This window comes from Parus major, chromosome 1A (genome assembly GCF_001522545.3).
Source record: "Parus major isolate Abel chromosome 1A, Parus_major1.1, whole genome shotgun sequence".
In the NCBI taxonomy this organism is placed as follows: domain Eukaryota; kingdom Metazoa; phylum Chordata; class Aves; order Passeriformes; family Paridae; genus Parus; species Parus major.
In genome coordinates, this window is record NC_031773.1 from 54841338 (window position 1) to 54865136 (window position 23799).

Genomic DNA, 23799 nt, shown 5'->3' on the forward strand with positions numbered 1-23799 from the left:
CAATCTTCCTAAATGGTAAAATCATTGACTCACTCCAAATAGTCCATTTGGAAGAGCATTTGTTTAAATGACAGAGTTGATATACTCTGAAAGTCTGTTGAAGAAGAGAAATCTGTTTGAAAATACAAGGCTGAAGGTAACATTAGATGCAGTAGCAACCTTCAGCATAAAAAAGCAATTGTTTAGTCTTTAGTTGAATAAAACAGTGGTTTCCATGGTTATAGTGCATCACATGGTACTTAATCCTGCTTTTGTACCATAGGAAGATCATTCTTCTGATAGTACAACTGTATTATAGATCTGGAAATGGTTGCTTATACTGTTTGATAAACAATATCCTTTCTCTTTCCATAAACCATCATTTTCATCCCCAAGTGGATGTTCATCTGGTGCTGAACTGTATGGTTCCTTCCTCAAATACACTGGATAAAGGTCATAGCACATGTTATAAAGAAAGTACAGCAAATCTGTTTCTGGTTTGAACAGCAAAGTTGACACTTTCCTCCAAAGCTTCCCTGTGCAGAAAGCAGGAGCCTTCCTTTTTCTGTGTTTTTCCTGACACTTGTTCATCCTTCACTCCTTAAATTCTTCTTTCAGTTCTTTGTCTCAAAACTCTTTCTGTCCTGCTTGTCCCGCTGCTTTTGCCCTTTTTCCTTCTGGAGCAGCTATTTGACCCCAGAATCTCTGAGATTCTGATCTCTACAGCTTCCTCCTTCCCTTTTGATTAGCCTTGATCCTAAAGCGATTCAGGAAGCAAACTTCACTGAGTGCTTACACTGTTTGCTTTCCCAGCCTAAATAGAGATATGTAACAGGAGAGAGCAGGAAATATTGCTTATGATGTTGCCATAGTCCTGACACTACATGCATGGATTTTTTTCTTCATCCATCAACATATTTTCTTATGATAATTTTTAAAGAAAAATGTGTGCTGAGGAGATGGAGTAAGAAGATGGGATAGGTCCTGGAGCTGAGAAAACATTTGTGAACAGAAGAGAATTATGATTATATGGTTAGAGCAGAGACCTGTCACTGTCAGTGTCACCAGGTTTTAGCTCAAACTCTGCTATGATTTATGTTACCTAAAGTACACTTAAGCCTGATTTGGTATTTGGTTTATGTTCCTAGACAAGAGGGATAGATGGAACCAGAAATCCCTTAAAATCCTATATAAGCTTCTTGGATATAAAAAATAAGGGGGCTTATGTGTCTGTCTGCTTACTTTCTGAGATGAGAGAAATAAAAGATAGGTAAAACCTTGACTTTTGCTCTAACTATAAGTACACCAGCAGACAGCAAGAAAAAGTGCTGTTTATTTAATAGTCACTTGCAGCTTACAACCTGTCCTGGGGCAAGAGGGAAATTGGGCAAGAGTTCTGACTCAGGAGGTCATGACCTAACTTTTGGTGTCACTATTTGAACCCTCCTGAAAGACCTTTTCAGAGCCCTGGAGTATCCTGGAGCACTGCAATGGTCTCTGCCATGCCAGAAGTCATCTTTTTTAGGAGCTCTTTACCTTTTTCTTTTAGGAGATGCTTAACCTTTTTCTTCCTTCTGTGAGACTTGGTGAGTGTTTATCAAACGTGTGGGTGAAAGGCAATATAGATGTGTGCAATGCTTTTTTCTTTTTCAATTGGAAACATGTCTCCTTTTATGCTACACTTGCACATAGCTGGGAATATTTCAGTGAAGGGAAATTCTATAGCTGCAGGCAGTTGTTACCTCTCACTACACAGTATAACCTTCACTGCTGCAAAATTCCAGGAGACCTGAGGCTGTTAATTCAGCAGTTTCTAAAGTTAATTAAGGCCTTTTCTTGGGTGATATAGGTTTAACCTTTCTGAACGCTGTTTCTCAAATAAAAAAATAAAATAAAAAAAGCTTGAGCAGCAAAAACCCAAAGACAATAGACCATGTGTTTGTGAAAAATAATTAGAAGCATCAAGTCATGGTGGAGGTCAGATGACTGGAACCACCCAAACACTGCAGTGAACTACCAGAAATGTGGGCTTGCTCTTATTGGGACACTTCTAGGAAGGACAAGAGGACATGTAATTAATCAGAACAGCAAGAAAATGTATTAATGAGATTGGTTTTGTCTCAAGTATGGGACCAGCTAATAGCATATGGTATGTCCAGATTTCTCATAGCAGGTTCATCTAAGACTGCCTTAGTAATATCCACCTTTGTTGCACTTGTTTCTTAGCTGTTCAGTTGGGCTGTTCTACAAATCAGATCCACAAATACCTGGAACACCTTCTAAGGATTGAGAAAAATCTATCTTTTTCCAAAAACAAAATTGATTTATTGGCATATTAAAGGAAGATATTTCATTCCTCTAGTGGCAGTGTGCCACAGGTGTTGCTGCAGGTGTTATGTCTAAAAATTTTCAACAGGAAACACATTTGGAAATAAAAGAAGTCTCCTGAACAAAGAGGAAAGCAGGAGAGAATAAAAGACATGGATACAAGACCCATCTGGTTACAAAAATGAGGCTTTAGAACTCTGATAACACAGACATCAAAGTAAATTGATTTGAAATAGAAATTACTATAATATTCAGAATGCTGATTTCATGTCTCTGTCAAGGAAACTGACTTGAGCACCAACAGACATCTCACAGCTTGGAGCAGAAACAGGTGTGCAAATTGGCTTTAAGTCAGCATTTCATGAGTATCTCTTTTCCTCAAGGCTTGGGTAGCAACAGTCATGCTTATTAAGGTCCTGTAGAAGAAATATAATACTGAAACTAGATGAAGCTGTATCTGATTTGGTAATTTTGCTTGCAGTGCCTGAATTACTGAAAAGGGGAGTGCAACATATATATATAAGTATTTGTGTGCAAAGAATAACTAGCTACATATTTTCAAGTATACTTTGTTTCTGTTTCCCAAGGGGAAGATTAAAATTTCAGAGAAATTAGTTTCATCCCCTCGGTTCACAGTAATTCAAAGGTTTATTGCATCACCCATTTTGATAAGGAAGACTAAAATAATTTTTTATGCTTGCTTTCTGTAAGTGATACTGATAAAGTTACATTCTCATCCATTACACAATTGCAGCTACATAGCAAAGCTACTTAGATCTTGTGGGAAGGAGGTGTGGTGAAAGCTGCATCATTCAACATGAAAAGTCCTTGGGCAGTGTTTGATGGTCAGGCAGTACTGCTGTGTGTGAAGCATCTCACTGCTGGGATATGTTTATTTTTATTGCTCTTGGGTCTTACTGATTGGATGGTCTGTTGCTATCAAACTGAAGCTATTTCACTTCAAAAAGTGTTTTAAGACAATTTTGAACTGCCTTGCTTTTTCTGTTAACTTTGGGAAGTATTGCTAAAAGCAGAAATAAATTTAATTTGGTCTCAAATCATAAAAAAAGGTGGTTTTAGTTCTCAGAGATCTAAAGCAAATGAAAAGATAATTTTCATATGGGTAAAAAAGGTTGAGGATTAAAATGGAGTAGGTGACCATAGCAATGAACACATCTAAGAGATTCAACAGTAAATGTGAAGTAACTTCCAGGTGTGGGGTTTCCTGAATACCCTTTTAATCAATGGTAACTAATGGTAATCATTGTAATAAATGGTTAACAAGGGTAAATAACTGAAGATTTCTCATTTCACAAAATCTGATGTGTCAAGTGTTCAAACTACTTGCAGTCTTCTTTTGTAATACTTTCTTGAAGTGGATGTTACTGCCTGTGGAAAATAGTATTTTCTAGTTGGTAAATGTTATTATCAATGGTGACTTACTAGTAGAAGCAGCACCCAAAATTACTATTTGTGGTCTAAACTGGAAAAAATCCCATACTTCCCCTCCAATTGCTTTTTATCTGCATCAGAAACACATTACATTGTCATAGACTATGTTAATATAGGCACAGGTTTTCTTGCTGAATGGGAAGTGTTGACATGCAGGTCCAAGTCCAAATTTATTCAAAGTGGGAACAGAAGAATTCAGGCTGCCTGCTGTCAGGGTTAGGGTCAGCAAAAGCTGGGATCTGAGTTTGGCTCTGTAACTGAAGCCCAGGAATGTGCTCACGGGTAGAACTGGTTCTTGGGCCGTTTCCCCAGATGTCTGCCCTGTCTTTCCGCAGGTGTGATGAGTACGTCACACAGCTGGATGAGATGCAGAGGCAGCTGGCAGCTGCGGAGGATGAGAAGAAGACCCTGAACTCTCTGCTGCGCATGGCTATCCAGCAAAAACTTGCCCTGACCCAGCGACTGGAGGATTTAGAGTTCGACCATGAGCAATCCCGACGCAGCAAAGGCAAGCTGGGAAAGAGCAAGATCGGCAGCCCTAAAGTAAGTGAGGAGGCATCAGCCACCGTGCCAAGCATAGACACTTTCCTCCTGCATAGTCAGGGCCCACAGCAACCAAACTTACTGGTCAGCAGTGGCACTCAGAGGAAAAGGTATGCATGCAGTGATCTTTACAGTACAGTGCAGTAGCCAGACTTGCATTAAAGTCGTTCACTGAGTTATAAACATGATGTTTCCTTTTTTTACTCTCATTTTTTCTTTCCGTACTTTGACTGGGGAGGAGGAGGCGGGGAGGATATGAGTATGAAATTCAAAGCCTGGCAACATGTGGTTCTGATCCACCTACTCACTGTTATTTCCTCCTTCTGAATGCAGTGTTTTGCACTATATTCTGTCAGTGTCTCGGTGCATCTTGTATGTCTTTAATATTAAGTGTGAATGTATTTTCTTTAATAAGTTTTCTTTAAGTTTTCCCTATGATTTTCCGTAATGAGCATCTGAAATAAAAGAAGGATTGTGCTCTATGAGCATTTTAGTGCTTAACATGAAAGAAACTGCATTTCTTTGTTAAGCTCTGGTGCTCACTTGTTCTTTATCAGTGTGAAAAGAATATGGATGTGTTCACTCAGATCAATTTTTCTACATGGGAGCAAGAAACCTTTTGAAGGGGATGGCTGCCATTCATAACCTAATGCAAATATTTTGCTGTTCAAGCAGTGAGCTCATGTCTTGTGCCTGCCCCTGCCAAAACTCTCTAGGTGTGGGCTTTTCCGTGGTTTTGAAGATGAAGTGGACTCTGTTAGAGAAGTCCTAGATAATCATCCCCTTTTCTTGTATGCTCTAATCACAATGCAAAACCGAGAGAACAATCAGGGAACCTTGTACAAGCTGACTTGAGGATGCTGAGATATAACCCAACCTCATCTCCTCCTTCCCTAAGGTGAATGAGGATTTCCAATGTAGGCAAGGTGTCCTGCTCTGGAAATGATATGGGGTGTCTACCATAGTTGATTTTTGCCTGTTAAGCAAGTTAAGATGATATTGTCATTTGTGAGGCTTTGAAAGGTAATTAAAGTAAAACTCTTTTGTTTCCATATGTATTTTTCTTGGATCTCCTGCAAGACTATTCTCACCTTCCCTTTGTGATCAGAGCCATCCCAGGACTTCAGGGACCTACCTCCAGAAATTATTAAGAGCCCCCCCTCATCCCGCCTCCACAGAATCATATCTTCTGAGGGGCTCCCCTTCCATGAGTGAATTCATCCATGGGCACCGTCTCAGCAAGGAAAAAAGGTTAACCGTGGCCACACCAGGTAAACATTTTTTCCTTGGGTGCATGTGGTGCTGAGTGGTTAGCAGAGCAGGGGATCCTCTCAGCACTGCAGATGCAATTTAATTTGGGCACCTTCTTGAAAAGCAAAATGTCTCCTCCTGTGTCACATGTGGTGGGAGATGACATTCTGCCAGCAGCGGCCCAAACTGGTTTCAGATGCAGTGTGGAAAGTCCTGCTGTGGTATATGTGGGTGCATCCACTGGCATCCACAGAGGCTGCACCCCTGTGCCTGGGTGGTGGAGTTTAGCCTGGTGGTGGCATTGGTAGTCCCTCTGGAAAGCACAAATCCCACGGGATAGAGGAGTCAGATGTGTGAGGATCGGTAAGGCTGGCAGTATGCAGGAGCCTCCGCAGCACCCGTCTTCTCACCCTGGGGCATTCAGTCAGGTTTCTCCAAAGAGTCATGTTCAACTCACAGAAGGCTTAGTTTATATAAATTGAGTCATGAAGTTTATCTATGCAAGAAGGTTTTGCTCTTAATTTCCTGCCAAAATGTAGCGTCTGCTTCAAATGAGGCGTAGAAAGGAAATGCAAACTGGGATGACATTTCAAAGGTGTGATAGCTTTCTTCTCCTGAGAGAACCACTAATAATTTCTTATCTTCTGCACCTGAGCAGGACCTTTAGCCTTTAACTGGGCACAGTCTTGTCCCTTGTGGTAATTTCGTTCATTCTTTGTTTTGAAATATGTTATACACAAAAATCATAAGTATGAAATAGGAAAACTGAATATGAATATGAAAGCTAAAACAAATAAAAGTAGTTTCTGCTCAAATAAATGTTTATTCTGGGAAGATGAGCAGCACCCTTTAGTAGGTTATATTTCTCACCCAGTGTCATCAGTGTCTTTGAGTAGTGCCATGTGAGTAACGCCCACTCAGAGGACAAGTGTAAAACTGCAGAGAGTCTAAACAAGACATTTTCCTAGGGTGTGCTGCAGTAAATAAATCAAAGAGCTGTCTCCTGAGGAGAAAAACATGGGAGTGGGGGGTAAGAAGCATCTGATATCTCATGGAACATCACAGATGTATGGACCACACGATTGAGAAACACTGACACAGTTTTTTTGTCCAGTAACAGAGACCAAAGGATGAAGCAGCCTGAAAGGTAGAATTGTCCAGAAAATGATGTTTTCCTGGAGTCCTACCTGTCACTTTAGGTACATCTCTATATATTTAGAGTATAAGGGTCTTGAGACAGGGTCACTGATTTATGTTTCAGCTGTCCTTATGAATCTGCAACAATCTCAACTTTCTGAATGCGTTTGTCAGAATTTTATACCATCACATGGCTTCAGTCTCAGCCTGTGAGACTGACAGGTCCAAATCCAAGATTTTTCTGAGCATTCAGATTCCAGTGTTGGCAGGACCAGTTTAGAACCAAGCTGAGGATTAGGCAGGGAATTATTCATCATTATTTTTACCAGTTTCTGGAAGATTTCTTACTGTTGTTAACAGATGAAAGGAATGATGTACCAAGTAGGATTTTTTTGCCATCTGTCTAATTATCTGTTTCCTGAAAGTAAGGAACAGTGAAGAATGTTATTCTGCTGCTTTTACTGAGAATGTTTAAGAGCCTTATCTCACAAAGAGCTCCTGTTCTCAGATGATTTGTGCAGTCAAGCAAGGCAGCAAGAAGTGTAACAACCCACACCTGCTTCTTCATCAGAGAGGGTGCAAAAAAGTTGCATCCAAACTCAAACACTTTGGAGCGAAGTGTAGCTTGGCTTGAGGCTGAGTCCCCAGGTGTGGAGTAAGAATGAATCAAACCTACATCAAATGGAAACACGTTTTCATTTTGTTCTTTTACATTTGTGAACTATTTCCTTCACTAAAATTTTTCACCTGTGTGATGTGAGAGCTTCCCTGTTCTTTCATGAGCTCCCAGGGATGTGGGGACTGGGAGGCTATAACTGGGAATGTGTTTGGTTGGAGATTGAGACCAAGAGCCAAAATAGCTGAAGTTGGTACAGGACAGGTTCCTCTGCTCCATGAACCCCCTGCAGCAGCAAGCTATGCCTGTGCTTGTGTTTTTCTTGCTCCTCCTTCTGGACTGGTGCCTGGCAGAAGAGGCTGCCTTTGCTCTGACTGCTGCTGGATACCTGGAGGGGGAAAGCTGGACTGCTTTTGGCAGCCTTCTTCAGAGGAAGAGCGGCTGAATTGAAGACCTCTTAAGCAAGAGATTGCCATGTCCTGCTCAATTTCCATTTGAACGCCCTCAGCTTTAGATCAGCACACAGGTACCTTTGACACAAAGCTGCGACTGAAGGACTTGATCTGGGCTTTCTAATTGAACTAATAGCTCTTAACAGCCCACAGGGGCTAAAAATACCACTCAGTGCTTTTCCAAAGTATCTCGCTCCATTTTTCCTAGGCAATGGCATGCATTTAGCTTTCTTGTCTGTTTCTTCTTTGCTTCTGTTCTTCTAGCATGTATTTTTACACTTTCAATTCTTTATTCTTCTGATAACAGCCAGTATGTGCCCAGCACAATTTCAGCCCACCTTTGGATGTGTTTGTGTTTGTTTTCCCTACTACATGAAGAAGTCAGGGCATATAGAAAGCCTAGTGATAGGTTTGGCTGTGTGTAACACTGTAAAAATGACCTTTCCTTTGCAGTTGTGTTCAAACTCCTTGAATATGAAGTCACTAGGTGCCTCCTAATATCCCAAATATGAAATATGGTTCTCTCAACCTCTTTGAGGAAAGAACAAGACTAAAAAGGTCCCCTGTAGTATCTGCCTTGGCAGCACTCTTTTTTCTATCAGATACTTTAGCATGGCAATTCCAAAAGTTGAATATGAAGTTCTGCTATTTTAGCTTAAAATTACATCAAGATCCTTGTGTAGAAGATGTACCTGAAGTAAAAGCTTTCCCAACAGGTTATGAGAAGAACAGTTAACCAATGGCTGCAGTTCTCACCCCGAGTCAACAACAAACCGCCTGAGAAACTCCTTTGTTGGAGCGCTCTCCCAACAAAATGGGGTGGATGCTTCTTTCCCCTATTGTTTATGCTTAGTATTTAAAATCTCACACAGGAAAACACTGTAAAAAATGAAGTGTTTCATCTTTTGAAGGAATACATATCATAAGATCATAATAATGAGCAATCCTTTCAGAGAAATCTGTACTGCTGTATCGATTTTATTTTATTTTTTCACAATAGAAAAGGGAAGGTAGCAGCCTTAAATGTAACACATTTCCCTCAAATTCCAAGCCCAGCTGAGGTCAGATATTTGGCTGACTCAGTCCAGGATTAGACCCATGGATTTCAACAGAACTATGCTAGTTTGCTGTCATCCAAACTTGTATTTTTGTTGTGCTCAGATTAATTGTTACAAACCATCCCATAAAATGGCTCTTCTAAAAACCTGTTAAAAAAAGACAACAAACCTACAAAAATAGGTGGTTTTGTATGGGTGCTCATTTATGAAAGCACAAGAAACCTGAAAGCACACTTGCTTTTCAGCTGTCTTTCAAGAGTGATTTACAGCCTGGCATTTAATTCTCACAAGAAGAAACTAATGTGGAAGATAAAGACAGCACAGAAAATTCCACATAATAGTATAGCAACTGCTCAGGCACTCAGCTCACCACCTACCATATGTAATTAAGAGTATATAATAGTTACTGAAAAAATAAGCCAAGATTAATTTCTGACGTAGCTCTATACTTACAGAAAATCAAATATGAATCACAATATGATACAAATAACTAGCTCTTGTTTGTTGATTTATATTCTTACCATAAAATTTAACTTCTTTTGTTAAAACTCTATCCCAAAGGCAATTCCTGGAGTGTCACCAAGAACAAACTTACAGCATCTGTAGGTGGAAAGTATTTTTAAAGCTAACAAGGACAATGAAAATAAAAGTCTCAATGACCCAAATGTTGAGGTCCCAGGAAGTCTTGCAATTAAATCTTTAAGCTGGAACTCAAGGGAAATTGCTTAAGAGTTGTCTTTACTACTTGTCTTTACACTGAGAGTAGTTTAAAATGTGAAGAATAGGTAAGAAACCTACAAATGCATTGTTTTGTTCGATGTAGCACAAACACAGTTTACCACAAAAAGGAGCAGAGGGTCTTCTGAGTAGGGTGGTTCTTAGTTTTATAGGGATTGTGATAGGCCATGTGAGGTGTTGAGTAACCCCTCTTGGCTCAAGAGATGAGAAATAAACTCTTATACAATTTTAAAATATTTTTCCTTCTGTATTTTGAGTTTTTTAAAGTACGGTGTTTTAGATGTAACTTTCCAAAATATTCTAGAAAAGGTTATTCCCTGTGTAATCATAAGCTCATGTTCCTTCTGTATTTTTCTTTCAATAACCTTAAAGTGGAGCTTGGCATGTGGAGCAAGACTGTTGGTTTTGCTCCTCCTTCTTACTTCTTCATTTTGTTTAGGGAGTGTGAAGATATGGTAAATCTTCTTCAAAATGTGTGTTGTGAGTAGAAGCTGCCTTACCTTTCCCTTTTGGATGCAGGGACTGGGAAAATGAGCAGAGATTTTTCAGGCTGACACCTCTCTGATGCCTGGAGAGGTGTGCCTGTGTAAAGGTCAGAGTAACACATTTTTGATAGCAGATTTGTGTCTGCTTTCCTTGTGAGATGGAAAGGGTTTACTTCAAGGACTTTAGCTGTGCACATTTTTTGTTTGTTTAGGAATATTTTGCCAAAAACAGCTTTGGTTTTGAGCTGAAGTACCAATGTCAGAAAGCACCTCACAAATCTCTAAGCCTTGCTGCTCTAGGCATTACTTCTCAACTATCTCAGCTTCGCTTTTTTTATGCACTTCTCAATTTTGAAACAGCAGGACTGTCAGAAATCTGAACACAGAAAGCACAGCTTCCTTTAAAAATGGTTGTGGAGGAAGTCCTTTGAGGAACTCTGTCAGCTCAGAACTGAATTTTGCCAGGAGGGTGCTTTGTGATTGTTCAGGTCACACAGTGAAGAATTTTAAATATATCTTACTTCTCCTTTGTGAATTAATTTTATAGATTGATGAAGAGGAAAATCAACATGTTTCAGATCTAGATACCTCCTTCTGTGCTGATTTTAAGTTAGATAATTTTATACTGGCTTCTTAACAGTTCTGTACATTGAGTGAAAGAGTTTATTCTTGAAAAGCAGGACAAGTGGTTAACCAAGCCACCATTATGTAAGATATGCAGCCATATAAAATTTAACTAGTCAGGCTGAATTGTTCCCTCAGGAAAGTTTGTTTTGTTTCATCCAAGCAATCCAAAGCATGGAAGTTCTTCACAACCATTATTTTTAAAAAAAACCCACAACTTTATTCTGGTAACACAAATTTAGTCTGAGTACAAATAGCCCTTTGCTTCATTAGAGCTCTTCATTAGAACATCTCATTAGAGATCCATGGATAATTTTTCTAAGAAAGAATGTTGTATTTTTATCTACTGGGAATGTGCTTGTGTTGATGATGATCCTGTAGCTGCAAGATGTCTCTGAGCTTGTACAATCAGAAAGGCCACTGGCTGTTGTGAGACTCATGCAGTATTGGTTTAATCTGTCTCTGCTCCTCATAAAAAATGGATTTTATATGTTTTTAGTAGGTTTTTAAAAAAATCACGTGTAAGGGGTTTTTTAAACATGAATATGATGCTCTTCACAAAAGGGATAATTGAGTCACTATTTACTTATTATCCGTGTTCTCTTTTTTTGTTCTGCATTCTCCTATTTTCTGTGGGTTCTGTAAACATGCCATATTTGTATCTGTGTGTGTTCATTGTTTGATGAGCGGTATCAGTGCATATATACAGATACATGTATATATCTTCCTGCTCTCAGGGCCATGTCCTGCATCTGATATGCTCATTTATCTCAGCTTAATGAGCATTGCATATTTATGCCATTTCAAGCATGGTGTGTTGTCCCTGTGGAGGCCGTTTTGAATTTGAGGAACAGTGTCCTTGCCAAGGACATTGGTTGGCTGTAACTGATGAAGAATTCATCTGGCTAAATGTACTTTTACCTCTTGGTGCCACTGTGAACAGGACCTTTTCACTCTGTGCTTTTCCTCTCTTGCATTTAGCTTTCCAGTTGCCACTGATGAGACCAAACCCATGCATTTCATGCTGATCAATATAATTTATCTACTTCAATATGATTTAGCTATTATGGCATGAATTCACTGCAATTCTACAAGTTTAGTTTATTTTTTATTATGTTTTTTCACTGTATAAAGAAAGTAATCCTGAAATAAAATCAGTTTTTCATAGAAGCCCTAATTTGTTTGATAAAACATTAAAGAGTAATAATAAGAAAAAGAGATTGCAGTGAAATCCATGCCTTACTGCTGTGTATTTTCATTAAAAGGTTATTGACATTTTTCTCTCTCTGTCTAAGCTATGACATCATTGCTGGATGGAAAGGTTTACATTAGCATCATTTGTTAAAGTTCTGCAGTAAAGTCTTATTTAGACTTCTGGGTTTTTTTCTAGCTAAACAGGTATACAGATGACACATGAAATCTTTAAGGCATTTTACCAAATATTTCTTGCTTTTTCTGAAAATTTTGGGCTTTGGAATCCAGTCCTATCAATTAACTAAAACAGAGATTGAAATAACCTTACAGTGTTGGTGACAAAAGTCATCCATCTCTATCTTCTTTTATGACAAGTTTTAATGGGGTTTCATGACTTGCTGATTTTTGCCATCAAATACACAGAAATATTCAATACTGTGCTTTTTACCTCATAAATTAGGCAAAACAGAAGTGAGTCTTTGTTTGAATTAGACATGCTGACATTTTAGCTCTCTGATAGAGCAATTCCTTGGGATGTTGTGGTGTTTGGAGGAAGCTCACAGCAGTTCTTTAAGCAAGACTAGTGTCCTTGGTTGTATCTCCCTGTCTGCATGTTTTTAGGGCCATAGAACCTTACAATTGTAACTTACGTTGTTTCTTCCAAAGCCTACTAAAGTTACTGTTCCCACGGACTTCAAACTTTGGATCAGGCCCTTCTTTATCCATATAATAGTGCAACTATTTTTGCTGTGGATGATTTTGTGACCTGAGATGTGTCCTCAACTTATGTTTCCATGGTAAACAACAAGACTGAAATGTGATGATTTATGTAATTTTAAGACCTTTCTTTTCCTCTTTTGAAATGTTTAAAATGTGTGTATCTTTTAGTAAGTGCTTCATGAATCATCAGACATTTCTAAATGTGCTTTTTATGAACTGTATATAAAAGAACTGAAGATATATTTTTCAGCTTATGCCATTTCCATTTCTGCTGTTTTACTAACCCATTATTTAGCTTCTCAGTAGATTTAATGAGGAATTATTTAAAGCATTCACAGAAACCATTTGACAAATAACAGAAACACGTCATGATACAGAAAGTGTGAAAAAGGCTACAGAGGTAACAAGAAACCTCTTAATGTTCTGAACCTGTAACTGGAGAAAAATGCACTTCACTAATTTCGTTAATGACAAGGTTATCAGTTATTTTTTAAGAGCTACTCTTAATATGAGCTACAGGAAAAGCAAGGCTGGGATATGGCTTTATCACTATACTTTGAGTTAGCAGGCACATTATTACTGAAACGTGGACTGATGGGGGAACAGCTCTCTAGATTTGGGAAAATTCAGGTCTAAAAAGAAAATACAAGTGAAGTCACGCAGAATGAGGAAATTAAGGGTAAAAGCACTCCATATAGTGTAGCTGCTGTATAGATGAACTCACTAGGACATAGCCAAGAAACCTGATGTATTCTGGAAAGCCCCTGAATCAGTGACCTATTAAACCATGGCTGTCTGTGCTGTGTGAAGTGGTTAGTGATGCTCCATGAGCCCATTTGTGGAAATCACCAAGATAAATAGCATTTCTCTAAATGCCATAAGAGAATAGCAGTTAAACTCCCTACCTGCTCTGGCTCTTGAGAAGCATTTAACAGCAAACCCTCTGTTAGGTTAACTCTGCTTGACCTTGTACTAAGGTGCTCAGAGGAGGAGGAGCAGAAGGAGGGCCTGTGTCAGGAGCTTGTGATTGTAGAGACAAACAGTGGATCATTCCTGGGCATGCTTTGCCAGAAAAAGAAGATGGGCACGGGGAGATGACAGAGATGAGGATTTTAGATGCATCCTACTGCTGTCCTGCTGCATCTTAGGGCAATGTATAGATATTGGTAATCAATGGGAGTTCAGCAGCATGCTCACATCTCTTATTCTTTAAATAGTTTTCAAGAAGAGTAAGAAATAAGCAGTGGAATAATTAATTGTTGATGTAGCTTCTCCAATCAAAAGTAATCTAAGCTATTAAGTTTTCTGAATAGTAAGCTTGAGCTGTGAGTTACCTGTGTATTTCCTCTCTCAACACAGGAATCTCATAGTAGATTACCTTTTACATGAAGAAAGCTGAAAATGATACTTGGTTGACACATTTCTCTATCTCCAATCAATGATCCATTATTCAGTTTGATGGAACTGAGGCAAAATTCAGACAGTGGGAAATTGCAGGTAATGTGGGTGCTAGAAAATGTGCAGGAGCTAAGCAGCACATGGTGAATTTTATTTGGCTGCTGGTGTGCAGCTGTGCCAGGATGGGGCTGGCCCTCCTGGAGTGGTAGAATGGCTCTGCACAAGGGACAGTCCTCCTACACTGCTCCTTTGGCTCACAGGCCAGGACAGGCTGACTCAATCCTGTTCTGTTCAAGCTGGGGTTAATTAGACCAGCCAGGTCCAGATGGAACCCCAGAGGCTGCTCCACCATAGCCTCTCCTCCCAGGGCAGCCTGCAGAATCATGGAGTTGTTTCAGTTTCCAGTTTTCAGCTGGCAGACCAATCTGCTGGGGCTGTGTGTAGGGCAGAGGTAACTGTGTTATTTCCGGACTCAAACTGACCCTGGAAGCAGGAGAAGGGAGAGACTCTTCTAATCTTTGACCTGCGCCATTGTTTGTGGCTTTTTCCAAAGGTAAGTCACAGCTGTTCTCTCACCAGCTGTTTGTGATTACTGTCACCTCTTAAAGTTCCTCTTGGCCTTGAGGAAAGTCAAAGGTTTCTTGTCATTCATTAGAAAAATGAAGATAAATTATAAGTGAAATCAGCTGTCAAATGATTGTATAAACTTATGTCCTTGTCACCCTTGTATATAAACAGTTTGGGGACTTTTCTCATCCTGTCAGATTGCAGCTTGAAAGTATCTCTACAAATCTCAGTGAAGAGGGCAAGCATCTTAGTACCCTCTGCTCCATTCTTCTTGACATCTCACATTTGTCTTTTGCTTTGGAAATCTTCCTTGTTTCTTACCTTTGAGCAGAGAGGATCGATTTATTGTCTTTGTAGGTCTTGCTCTGTGATGTAACACATTTTTACATCTGCACAGCCAGAAGGCTACTCATCTGTTCTATGCCCACTACTTTCAACTCATGCTATTAACCCTTCATTCTTTCCCATTAAATTGACATTTCAGGGATGAAAACAATCCATTATCATACTATCTTTTCAAGTAAATTGTCAATAATAGCTTCATAGACATATTATCAAATTCCTCAGACTTGGTGGAGCAAGTTCAATTGACATTGTAGCATAACATGAAGTCAGATAGCCTGAAAACTTTTACCTAGGAAAGAAGGAGCTTCTGTTGGCCTGGAGTGATAAATGGGATGCTAAGCAAGGTTTGTTTTAGCAGAATGAAAAAGCCTCAATCTCACATTTGGTCACAAACATTTATTGACAGGTTTTCATTTATCAAGAACAGATTGTTCCAAATGTTTTCATATCAGAAATGCAAAATATGTTACAGTAACTGCTGATGGTTTGCTGTTTGGCTCTCCATTTTACCTTTTCAGATAAAAGAGGGGAAAAAATTCCATTGATTAACAGAACTAAATGCAGTTAGAAATCTATTATGCTTATCTTGGAATTCTGAGTAGTCTTGGTGTTTGAGAGCACTGTGTAGAGATAAGGAATTTCCTAAGAGTCAGAATGTGCTGAAATGTTCATTGCAGTGTGCTGGGTCCTGAGCAGGTGGGACTGGAAATGCTTGCATGTAGATTTTTCACAGAGGACATTGCTGATGTCACCAGCAGCCAAGCCCATCTCAGACACAAATAACCCAGGAAAGCAGACCTGTGTTGGTTAATGTGCTCCACAGACTGGAGGGCAGAGCACATCTTGTGACACCAGAGAAACACATTGTTTTTGTGACTGATCCAAAGGGAAGCACAGGAAAATACTCTCTTTTTGGTGAGATTTGCTCTCAGCAGATAATTTATAGTAGCACATTCAGTGCTCATGTGAGCAGATGTAGTTTCTCTGAGCCTAGGTTTTTTTTAATGCTCTTACATCAGGAGCTGATTAGCCCGATTAGGACTGAGCATTAGGTTCCAAAGGAAAATCAGCAGTGGCTAATCTGTGTGAGAGGAAATCTCTGAGCCCTTTATATCGTCACTGTGCAAGCGGCTAAAATGTCAGGAACTGAAAAATCGAAAGAGGACTAACATATAGCACAAGTTAAACCTCAAATTTCCAATATTTCCTCAAAATTCCAGTGGTAAGTGTTGTTGGAGAGTGTCACAAGACACTCTATCTGCCAGCACAAGTCCTGCTGAATTCAGTGAAAACTGGCATGTGGATTTCTGTGTATAGCAGATCCTCTTTGTCATCTGTGGTTGAAATGAGGGCTAAAATTAATTTCTTTGTTGTAGGTTCATGGAATGGTAAAAGGACTTGAGATCAGATAGCTCATCCCCTGCCCCAAAGTGGTTTATTTCCTAACAGCAAGTGAAGATGATGGAGAAATAAGACAGTCTGTATTTAATAACTTTATTGATGATTTTCTTGGTGGTAGTGTCAGAAGACATACCAAAAAGTGTAAACTGTGTCTGTACCCCAAGTACCTTCTACATAAATGACAGACTGTCCTTTCACTCTGCAGCTTGACTGACAGGCCCTAATATTTGAAAGGTACAGGTAAAAGGCTTCTTTCAATGTGATTTTAAAATTTATTTTTACTTTTTTTTAGTAATAGAAAGCATGTCTTTCTTACCTTGTCTTTATGGCATGTGACATTAGAATTAGTAAAGACTTTTTTGAGACTTTTAACCTTCAGCAGAGTATTTCAGAAAGAAACAAACATTTACTTAATACAGGCTGGAGTTCCTTAGTAGAAAGAAGTCATTTTATGATTGTCATGACATTAGAAAAGGGTGTCATAAATCCTCCAAAACACTTAAAAGGATTAAATATAGAAGGAATAAAGTTAGCTCTTGCACAGCTACTTGGGCATAAGTAGATAAGAAGCTCCTTTGAATTTGAAATGTGTCTATGCAAGCCATATGCATTCTGCTTAGCTCTTTCCTAGCATAATCCTCAGAAACTTCACTCCTGGAGGATGTAGGAGGACGATTCAGTCATCTTAAGACATGTGGATCACTAGATGTGGTCCTGATGTGAACGTGAGCCAGATTGCATGAGCTTTGCTGACGCCAGCTAGAATAGTGTTTCACACTGAAATAGTTATTACCCAGCTTGCATAATCCTCCCAGGACCTGGCTCGCTAGTCAAGCGTTCTGCCAAATGTAGCAGATCAAGATGCATCATAAAATATTTGCAGCAGGTTTGAGATACTGGAACAGGATCATAAATCAGTCATTTGTGTTGTTCTGGAAAAGCCTGTCGGAACAATTTCTTCTGTATTAGTGAAATCTGTCTGCACCTTTTCATCACGCAGCATTTTGTTCTGTATTTCTTTCCTCACTGACAACTTTGTATAACCTGTTGGGAATGACTTTACTTTGGACTTCTGCAAACTATTTTGTTTAGAATAAAGCATTACTTATTTATTTATTTGCTATAATTTTCTGTCTGCAGTTAGCCTGATCTGTCTGTTCCTCAGACACCTCTTATTTTAGTTGAGCTTTGTGCTGAAATGACAGACCCTTCTATTCATGACTCAAATACATTGCCAAGTCTTGCACTCCTCTGCTAAAGGATACAGTGAGGACTATAGTGACAATCCTGGTAAATGAGAGTGGCAGAGTATTCTTTCTTATTCCATTTCTGCTTCGGGACACAATGCTGCTGGCACAAACTCTGCACATATTTTTCTAACCTATGTACTAGAAAATAGGTCCAAACCCTTCTCTTTGCTGAAGCAGGAAGAAACCAGTGATTTGGGTACACTTGCTTCTTACCCACTGGAGGTCAGCACAGATCTTCACAGGAGCTAGGGAGAAGCCTTGTGGGCTGGTATGGAAGGGAAATACTATAATAGTGGATATGATGCTCAGTGTGCTATGAAGGTGTGTTGCTCTGCAGTACCTGATGTCATCTCAACACTCTTGACAGCAAATTACTTGCATGTTCTTCCATTGATTGAGACAAAGAATAGAAGGGGGTTTTGAAACACATCTATGTTGTAAAGAGAAAATTATTATTGGTGTTGAGCTTTAAGTAGCAAACAATTGGAAGAAAAAATCAAGTTCTTTCTGAGTACATGGAGGTCCCTTGTCTCATTTTTAAGGTTTAGGGGAAAATAACCCCATTCCATCAAACAGGTTGAGAATCAAGTTGAAGCAATCAGGAAGGATGACAGGTCTGCAAATCCTACTGGAGATGAAAAGTAATCTCCAGCAGTTTTTGGTAGGGTCAGAATTTCATTAATAGATTCCAATATTTGAAAAGATCCTGATGACTCTGTTGTGTGACAATCTGAATTACACAGACAGTGGAATGAAGAGCCAGAATGCTGCAGAGAAAATGAGCAAATCTTGAGATCTGTAAATCTCAGTAAACACTACTGACTTAGAAAGCAGGGTTGTCTTGTTGAACTACTTTCATGAAGCCCCACAAGTATTATCCAGTCTAAAGCTGTCTGCATATTTTCAATGTCACAGGAAAACAAAGCAGTGAAGGATTATTTGGCTTTACTGTTATTTAATAAATTAAGAACCATAATACAACTTTGCAAGTGATTGATGTGGAAACTTCTTTGACAGAGAATTGATAAAATAATTGAGACAAAACAATGAAACTGACTGTATCAAGTTCTCCCTTTTTCCTACCAAAAAACCCCAATCTCACAAGCATTGTTCAGAAATTGAAGAGACTTTCTTGTATGTTTTAATGAGATTACATAATTGTTTTTGTATGGATATAAGTCCTTTGGATAAATTTTGAGTAGCTTTATTGATGCTTTCCATATTAGATGTGAGCAAAACTACTTCATGACGAGCAGAAAAATGAGAAGTACAAGGTTTAAACTCAGATCCTGAATACCACCCGTTACTGCTGTCTGTCTAAACAAAAATTTGTCAGTGCTGAGGGAAACAAACAAAAATTTTTTGAGTGCTTCTTCTGAAAAGGAGAAAAAGGCAACAGCCAATGTCACTGCTATCAGACAAAAGGTGTTTCTGTCAGATAAGGCACCAAGAGCACATTCCTCACTAAATCTCTCCCTGAGATGCGTAGCCTGTGTACTGCCGTTACTAACCCCTTGCTCTGTAATCTCTCTGTATATATGTCTAATTTATCAGTTTCTTGTAGATTGTCAGCAGCCTGCTGCCTCCATACCGCCACACGGCTCACAACTAGCCAGGGGGCCAGATTGCCAGACTGTCAGGTAAACTCCACTAACCCTCCTCTCTTTGCACATAGCTGCATGCCTGCCACCCCGCTCCTCCTCCTCAGACAAAAACTCTTCACTTTTCCTCTGACAGCAAGCTTTTAACAGCTTGAAGAACAGTGGTAATTTCTGCAGTGACAGTACCAACATGAGTCACAGCATTCGTGCACTTGCTTCCCTGTAAAAATATGGAAAAAATGCAAAGCTGGATCTTGCAGCCCTCATTTGATACTTTTATGCAGTTTTTCATCAATGCCAAAATAGTAATGAATTTATTTTTTTGCTAGAAAGATTTACTTAAATGGGGGGGTTTTAATTTCAGGGGTAGATGTAGGCTTCCTTTTTGTAAAGTGTCATTTTAAAGACATTTGTGAGACTTTAGCAGACACTTCTAAGTTCTCCCTGACTTGGAAACCCAGACCCAAGGCAATCAGGTTTTAATCTTGTTTCTAAAAGTCAACTCCCAGTGCCCTTGCTCATAGGTGGTGCAAAGGCCACATCATGCTTCTGGGATGGCTGAGTTAACCAAGGCATAACCCCCAAACCTAAGCAAAACAAAAGGACATTACAATAATTTTATCTGTTCATGGGACATTCTGTGCAAATATTCACTTCTGTCTATGCTCTCATTTGAAATAGGTTACATTATTTTTAGGCCCTTGCCTGAACTGTAGTGACCAAGTTAGTGCCTCTCTTTTATTGCCTAAAAATGGAAGTACTATTTTCTTCTTTACTATGTAAGAGCAATATGAAAATTTTACTGAGAAATTGGTGTAAACTCATTATAGCTGGAAAGTATACTGATATGGAGTTTGGACTTCTACAGTTTACTGAAAGAAAATAAAATACAAGTTACACTTAAAATCCTTAATATGCCAGTAAAGTGATATTGCTGTATTTTAGATGTAAGAGCAATTTGAGATTAGCAGTAGGTGCTTTGGAAACGTGGAAGGTTAATGTCAACAAGTCTTATTTGAACCCTATTTAATTAAATTAAAGGCTATTTTGTTCCTTCCAGAGCTACTCTTCTAGTGGAGAATATGCTCAACTACCATCCCTCTCTAAATGCTAAATAATCTCTTCTGCAATTTTAAAACATCTCAGAATGGAAAACCTACCTGATTTGCTACTTGTGTACATTTTTCTGCAAACATTAACTTCTTCTGATAATTTAAAATATGGCTAATATTTGAAAAACTTCAGGTCAGTCATCCTAAAAACAACACGCACCTTACACACAAAATTGACTTTCAGGTAGCTTTTGTTTTTTACCCCTAGATTTGTACTTGTCTGGTGAAGTCAAAACAACACAGACTTTGATATATTCACACTGCTGCCTTGCTTGCCTCAGCCACATTACCTGCCCAGCTCTGTAAGGCAGTGAAGCATAACAACAGATTTAATGCAAGTCAGCATGATGACATCAGTTGTTGAGTAGTTTAAATAAAGTAATTGGAACCTGGAGTACAATTTGAGGGCATTTAAGGACCAATTAGACTTATTGAAGTTTGGATTTTCTAAATGCAGCAGAGAAGGAAGCCAGGAGCTTGTTCCACCCTTCCTTGTCCTCTGACAGTCTCTACTGGGGTGGCACATACGATTTATGTCACAGGGTGATGCCAAATGAGGCAAATGAGAGCTCTGCTCAGCCCTGAAGTCACCCATTTTAATTGAGAGCTGTGCTTGTTTTTGAAAGTCTCCAACACAATTCCTGCAGTAATGTGACCTCTCATTGGCATTTCACTCAGGACTCAACAAGAGCTGGTTAAGGCTTGTGCTTCACACAAATGTTTTCCACATCCTTCAATGTCTAATTGTGTTCAGTTAATTAACCTGACCGCAGCACAGGTAGATTCACAGAGAGCTTTCCCTCATTCATTATTTACACTATGGTTTTTAAGTGGGACTTGTATAACTCTGGCATTTTTAGTAACTGGGATTCCAATGCATAGGCTTTGGTGAATCTCACTAAATAAGCAATGCAGTTTCAAGCCAAATAACACTCCAGGGCAGATCTAGTCAATTTATTTTATCTTTAAAGTGGCCTTTTTGCTTGAATCTGCATGTTTTAACAAACTTGATTGGAGGATCTGTGAGAACTTTCCTTAAGAGACTTTTTTTAAAGAGATTTTTTTTTTTTTTTAAAGCAACATGGTTTTTTTTAATGCAACAGTGCACAAAAGTCTCACTCTGCCTTCCACCCATCAGCTCAGTTTCTAGGTCTGGGGATATGGGGCAAGCAACCAAATCCAGGCCTGCCCTGAAAATTACTGGATGCTGTTCCCCCTTCCCAGCATCTGTAGCTACCTGTCTGCTGGACTATACTGGAAAAAGCTAAAATATTGCCACTATCTAATATATATAATATATCCAATATTATAAAGAGCAAGTCCGTGATTGGATTGTGTTAAGATTTCTGTTGAATGCAGTGAAAACCTCATTTTCATTATCAGAGGCCAAAACTCTAGGTACAAATTATCTCTTAATAAGAAAACTCCCTGGTACCTCAAATTAAATTAATATTGCCTTTTAATATGAAATTATGCTTTTATTTATATAAAGTAGAAAATAAATCTTAAGAAAGGTAAAACATGCAACTTAACACATGCAAAATTTTTGCATTCTGAAAGTATCATTGGTCTGTTTATATTTTCCTTTCCTGATTTGTTGCAGTTACAATCAATGCCAGACAATGTTGCATGTGAATGACATCTCTAAGCCAGAACAGAGTACTTGAAAACACTGAAGGGCTTTGCACACTGTTTTCCAGTTAATTTTAGAAATACTTGATTAGTATTTTGAGTGCCAGGGAAAAAAAATAAGAGAGCTGCATAAAGCCAGACAATAATACTAGCACAAGAAATACTAACTAAAAATATTAACACAGTAAAAAATACTAACACAAAAAAGTTGCACAGACTTTATTCATCAATTGAATGAGTACATCCCCAAATGATACAGGCATTTAAAAAGATGTTCTGAAAAAGTCTCTAAAAACCAAATGTTTCAAAAACTACACATATCCCATTGGGTGAATGTAACAATGTTATTTTCTGTTTACAGTCAGAAACTCAAGTTCTTCCATGTCTCTCTCTTGCTTTTTGTTATTAATCTGCTGTCTGTGACTGTCAATGTGTCTGATAACTCAGCTCCAGCACCTGCTGCCACAGCACCTCTACTGCCATAAAAAGCACATTCAATGCCACGTGTCACTTGCTGATTCTGATGTGTTTTTAGTTTATGTACTGCTACAGTAATCTGCATTAATGAACTGGATGAATTGTGTTTCTGAAGAGAGGAAGGTATAACAGCAGAGTTTTAGAAAAAGACTTAAATCTATTGGAGCTGCAGGTGATGTGGTTATATATTTTGCTATAAAGGTGCCTGCTAGCCTTGAAATTCTTTTTTCTCTTCCAAATGCCCCTAGTGTTTATTATTGGTTGAAAAGGAAATAGCAAGACAAATTTTTCTATTTCTTCTGGGCACAAAGTGTGCTTATATTTGAAAGTAAGAAGCAACGCAGAACTACCAGGAGAAGAAAATTAATATAACTAAGCACAGTTCTTTGAATTGCTAATCTGAGCATAGCCTGGGACAGTCTGTATTATGGTTTTTACAGTCATGGCTGGCTTTGTACTGAAGGTCAAGCTGTAAAGTTATTATGGTTATTTATATTTGTGTAGAGGAGAATCTTACGTGTCTCAAAGAGGTTTTTTCAGGCCACTGAGGCTGTACATAACTAGTTGTAACTACAGCCATTTCTTCACCAGTCCTCTCCCCCAGAGCATGAGCATCTTTTGTTGCTTATTTTTAAAGTTAGGAAGGAAGCCCCAGAAGACAAACACATCTCTGCTAATGAGCCAGGAATGTGTGTGTTGAGTTTCTGTTCCTCTCTGGCAATTATAGGAGTCCTGTTTAAAAAGAAACAAGGCAGCAAGGGAGAAGAGTAAGCCAGTCTTTGTTGGGTTGTGTAATCACCTCCTTGTTTATCTTCCCCAAATGTGATGTTGAGATTCTAATTGAGTTTTCTATCTCTGAAGGAATTAAAACTACTGCTTCTCCTAAGCCTATCTTGAAAACTTAGGAGACACTGAAGCCAGGAGCTCGCTCCTGATGAGTGGAAAAGTTTGAGAGTAAATACAGACCTTTTGGGTCAATCTGCAGTCACTCCTGACATAGTCATTAGTGTGGAACAGGTAAAGGTAGAGCTCAGTAAGATCTCTCTGTGGATGCTGTATCTGCATCTGCATGTGGCAGAATATGACAGAAGGATGGATATAGCCATGGAAAGAATTATTTCTTCTGAGGGGTCATAGTCAATAACAGCACACACTTTGAGACTGAACTCTCAGCTGAGCACAAAACAAAGCTTGTGGGATCCTGAGCTTCTATAACCCCCACTCACCACCCATTTTACAGTCAGGAAACTCATCTTCAGGAGCACTAATGGGAAACAGAATCTAACTTAAGACATGTGATTCTGTGATCTTCAAATAAGTTCAGAGGTGCAAGGACTGTGGCACCTGCTGAATTGTAATACCTGTGTATTTGTGGCCAAAGCCTCTCAGATTTCTCTGATTTGAATATGTAGACATTGCCATCAAGTTACTTAATGGTG

General features: G+C 38.9%; 1 protein-coding gene across 9 annotated transcripts in view; it reads left to right on the forward strand.

The window, feature by feature from the left end:
* The window catches only part of BICD1 (BICD cargo adaptor 1), a 167235-nt gene that overhangs the window by 136418 nt on the left and 7018 nt on the right, over positions 1–23799 (forward strand). The window contains exons 7-9 of one of the 9 annotated variants that reach the window (XM_015628732.2): positions 4095–4412; positions 5383–5573; positions 19103–19178. In XM_015628732.2, coding sequence (XP_015484218.1) covers positions 4095–4412; positions 5383–5573; positions 19103–19178 — 585 coding nt within the window. Of the gene's footprint in view, positions 1–4094; positions 4413–5382; positions 5574–19092; positions 19179–23799 lie in introns of those variants that run through there. The other 8 variants (XM_015628725.1, XM_015628729.1, XM_015628728.2 and 5 more) reach the window with 8 other exon arrangements.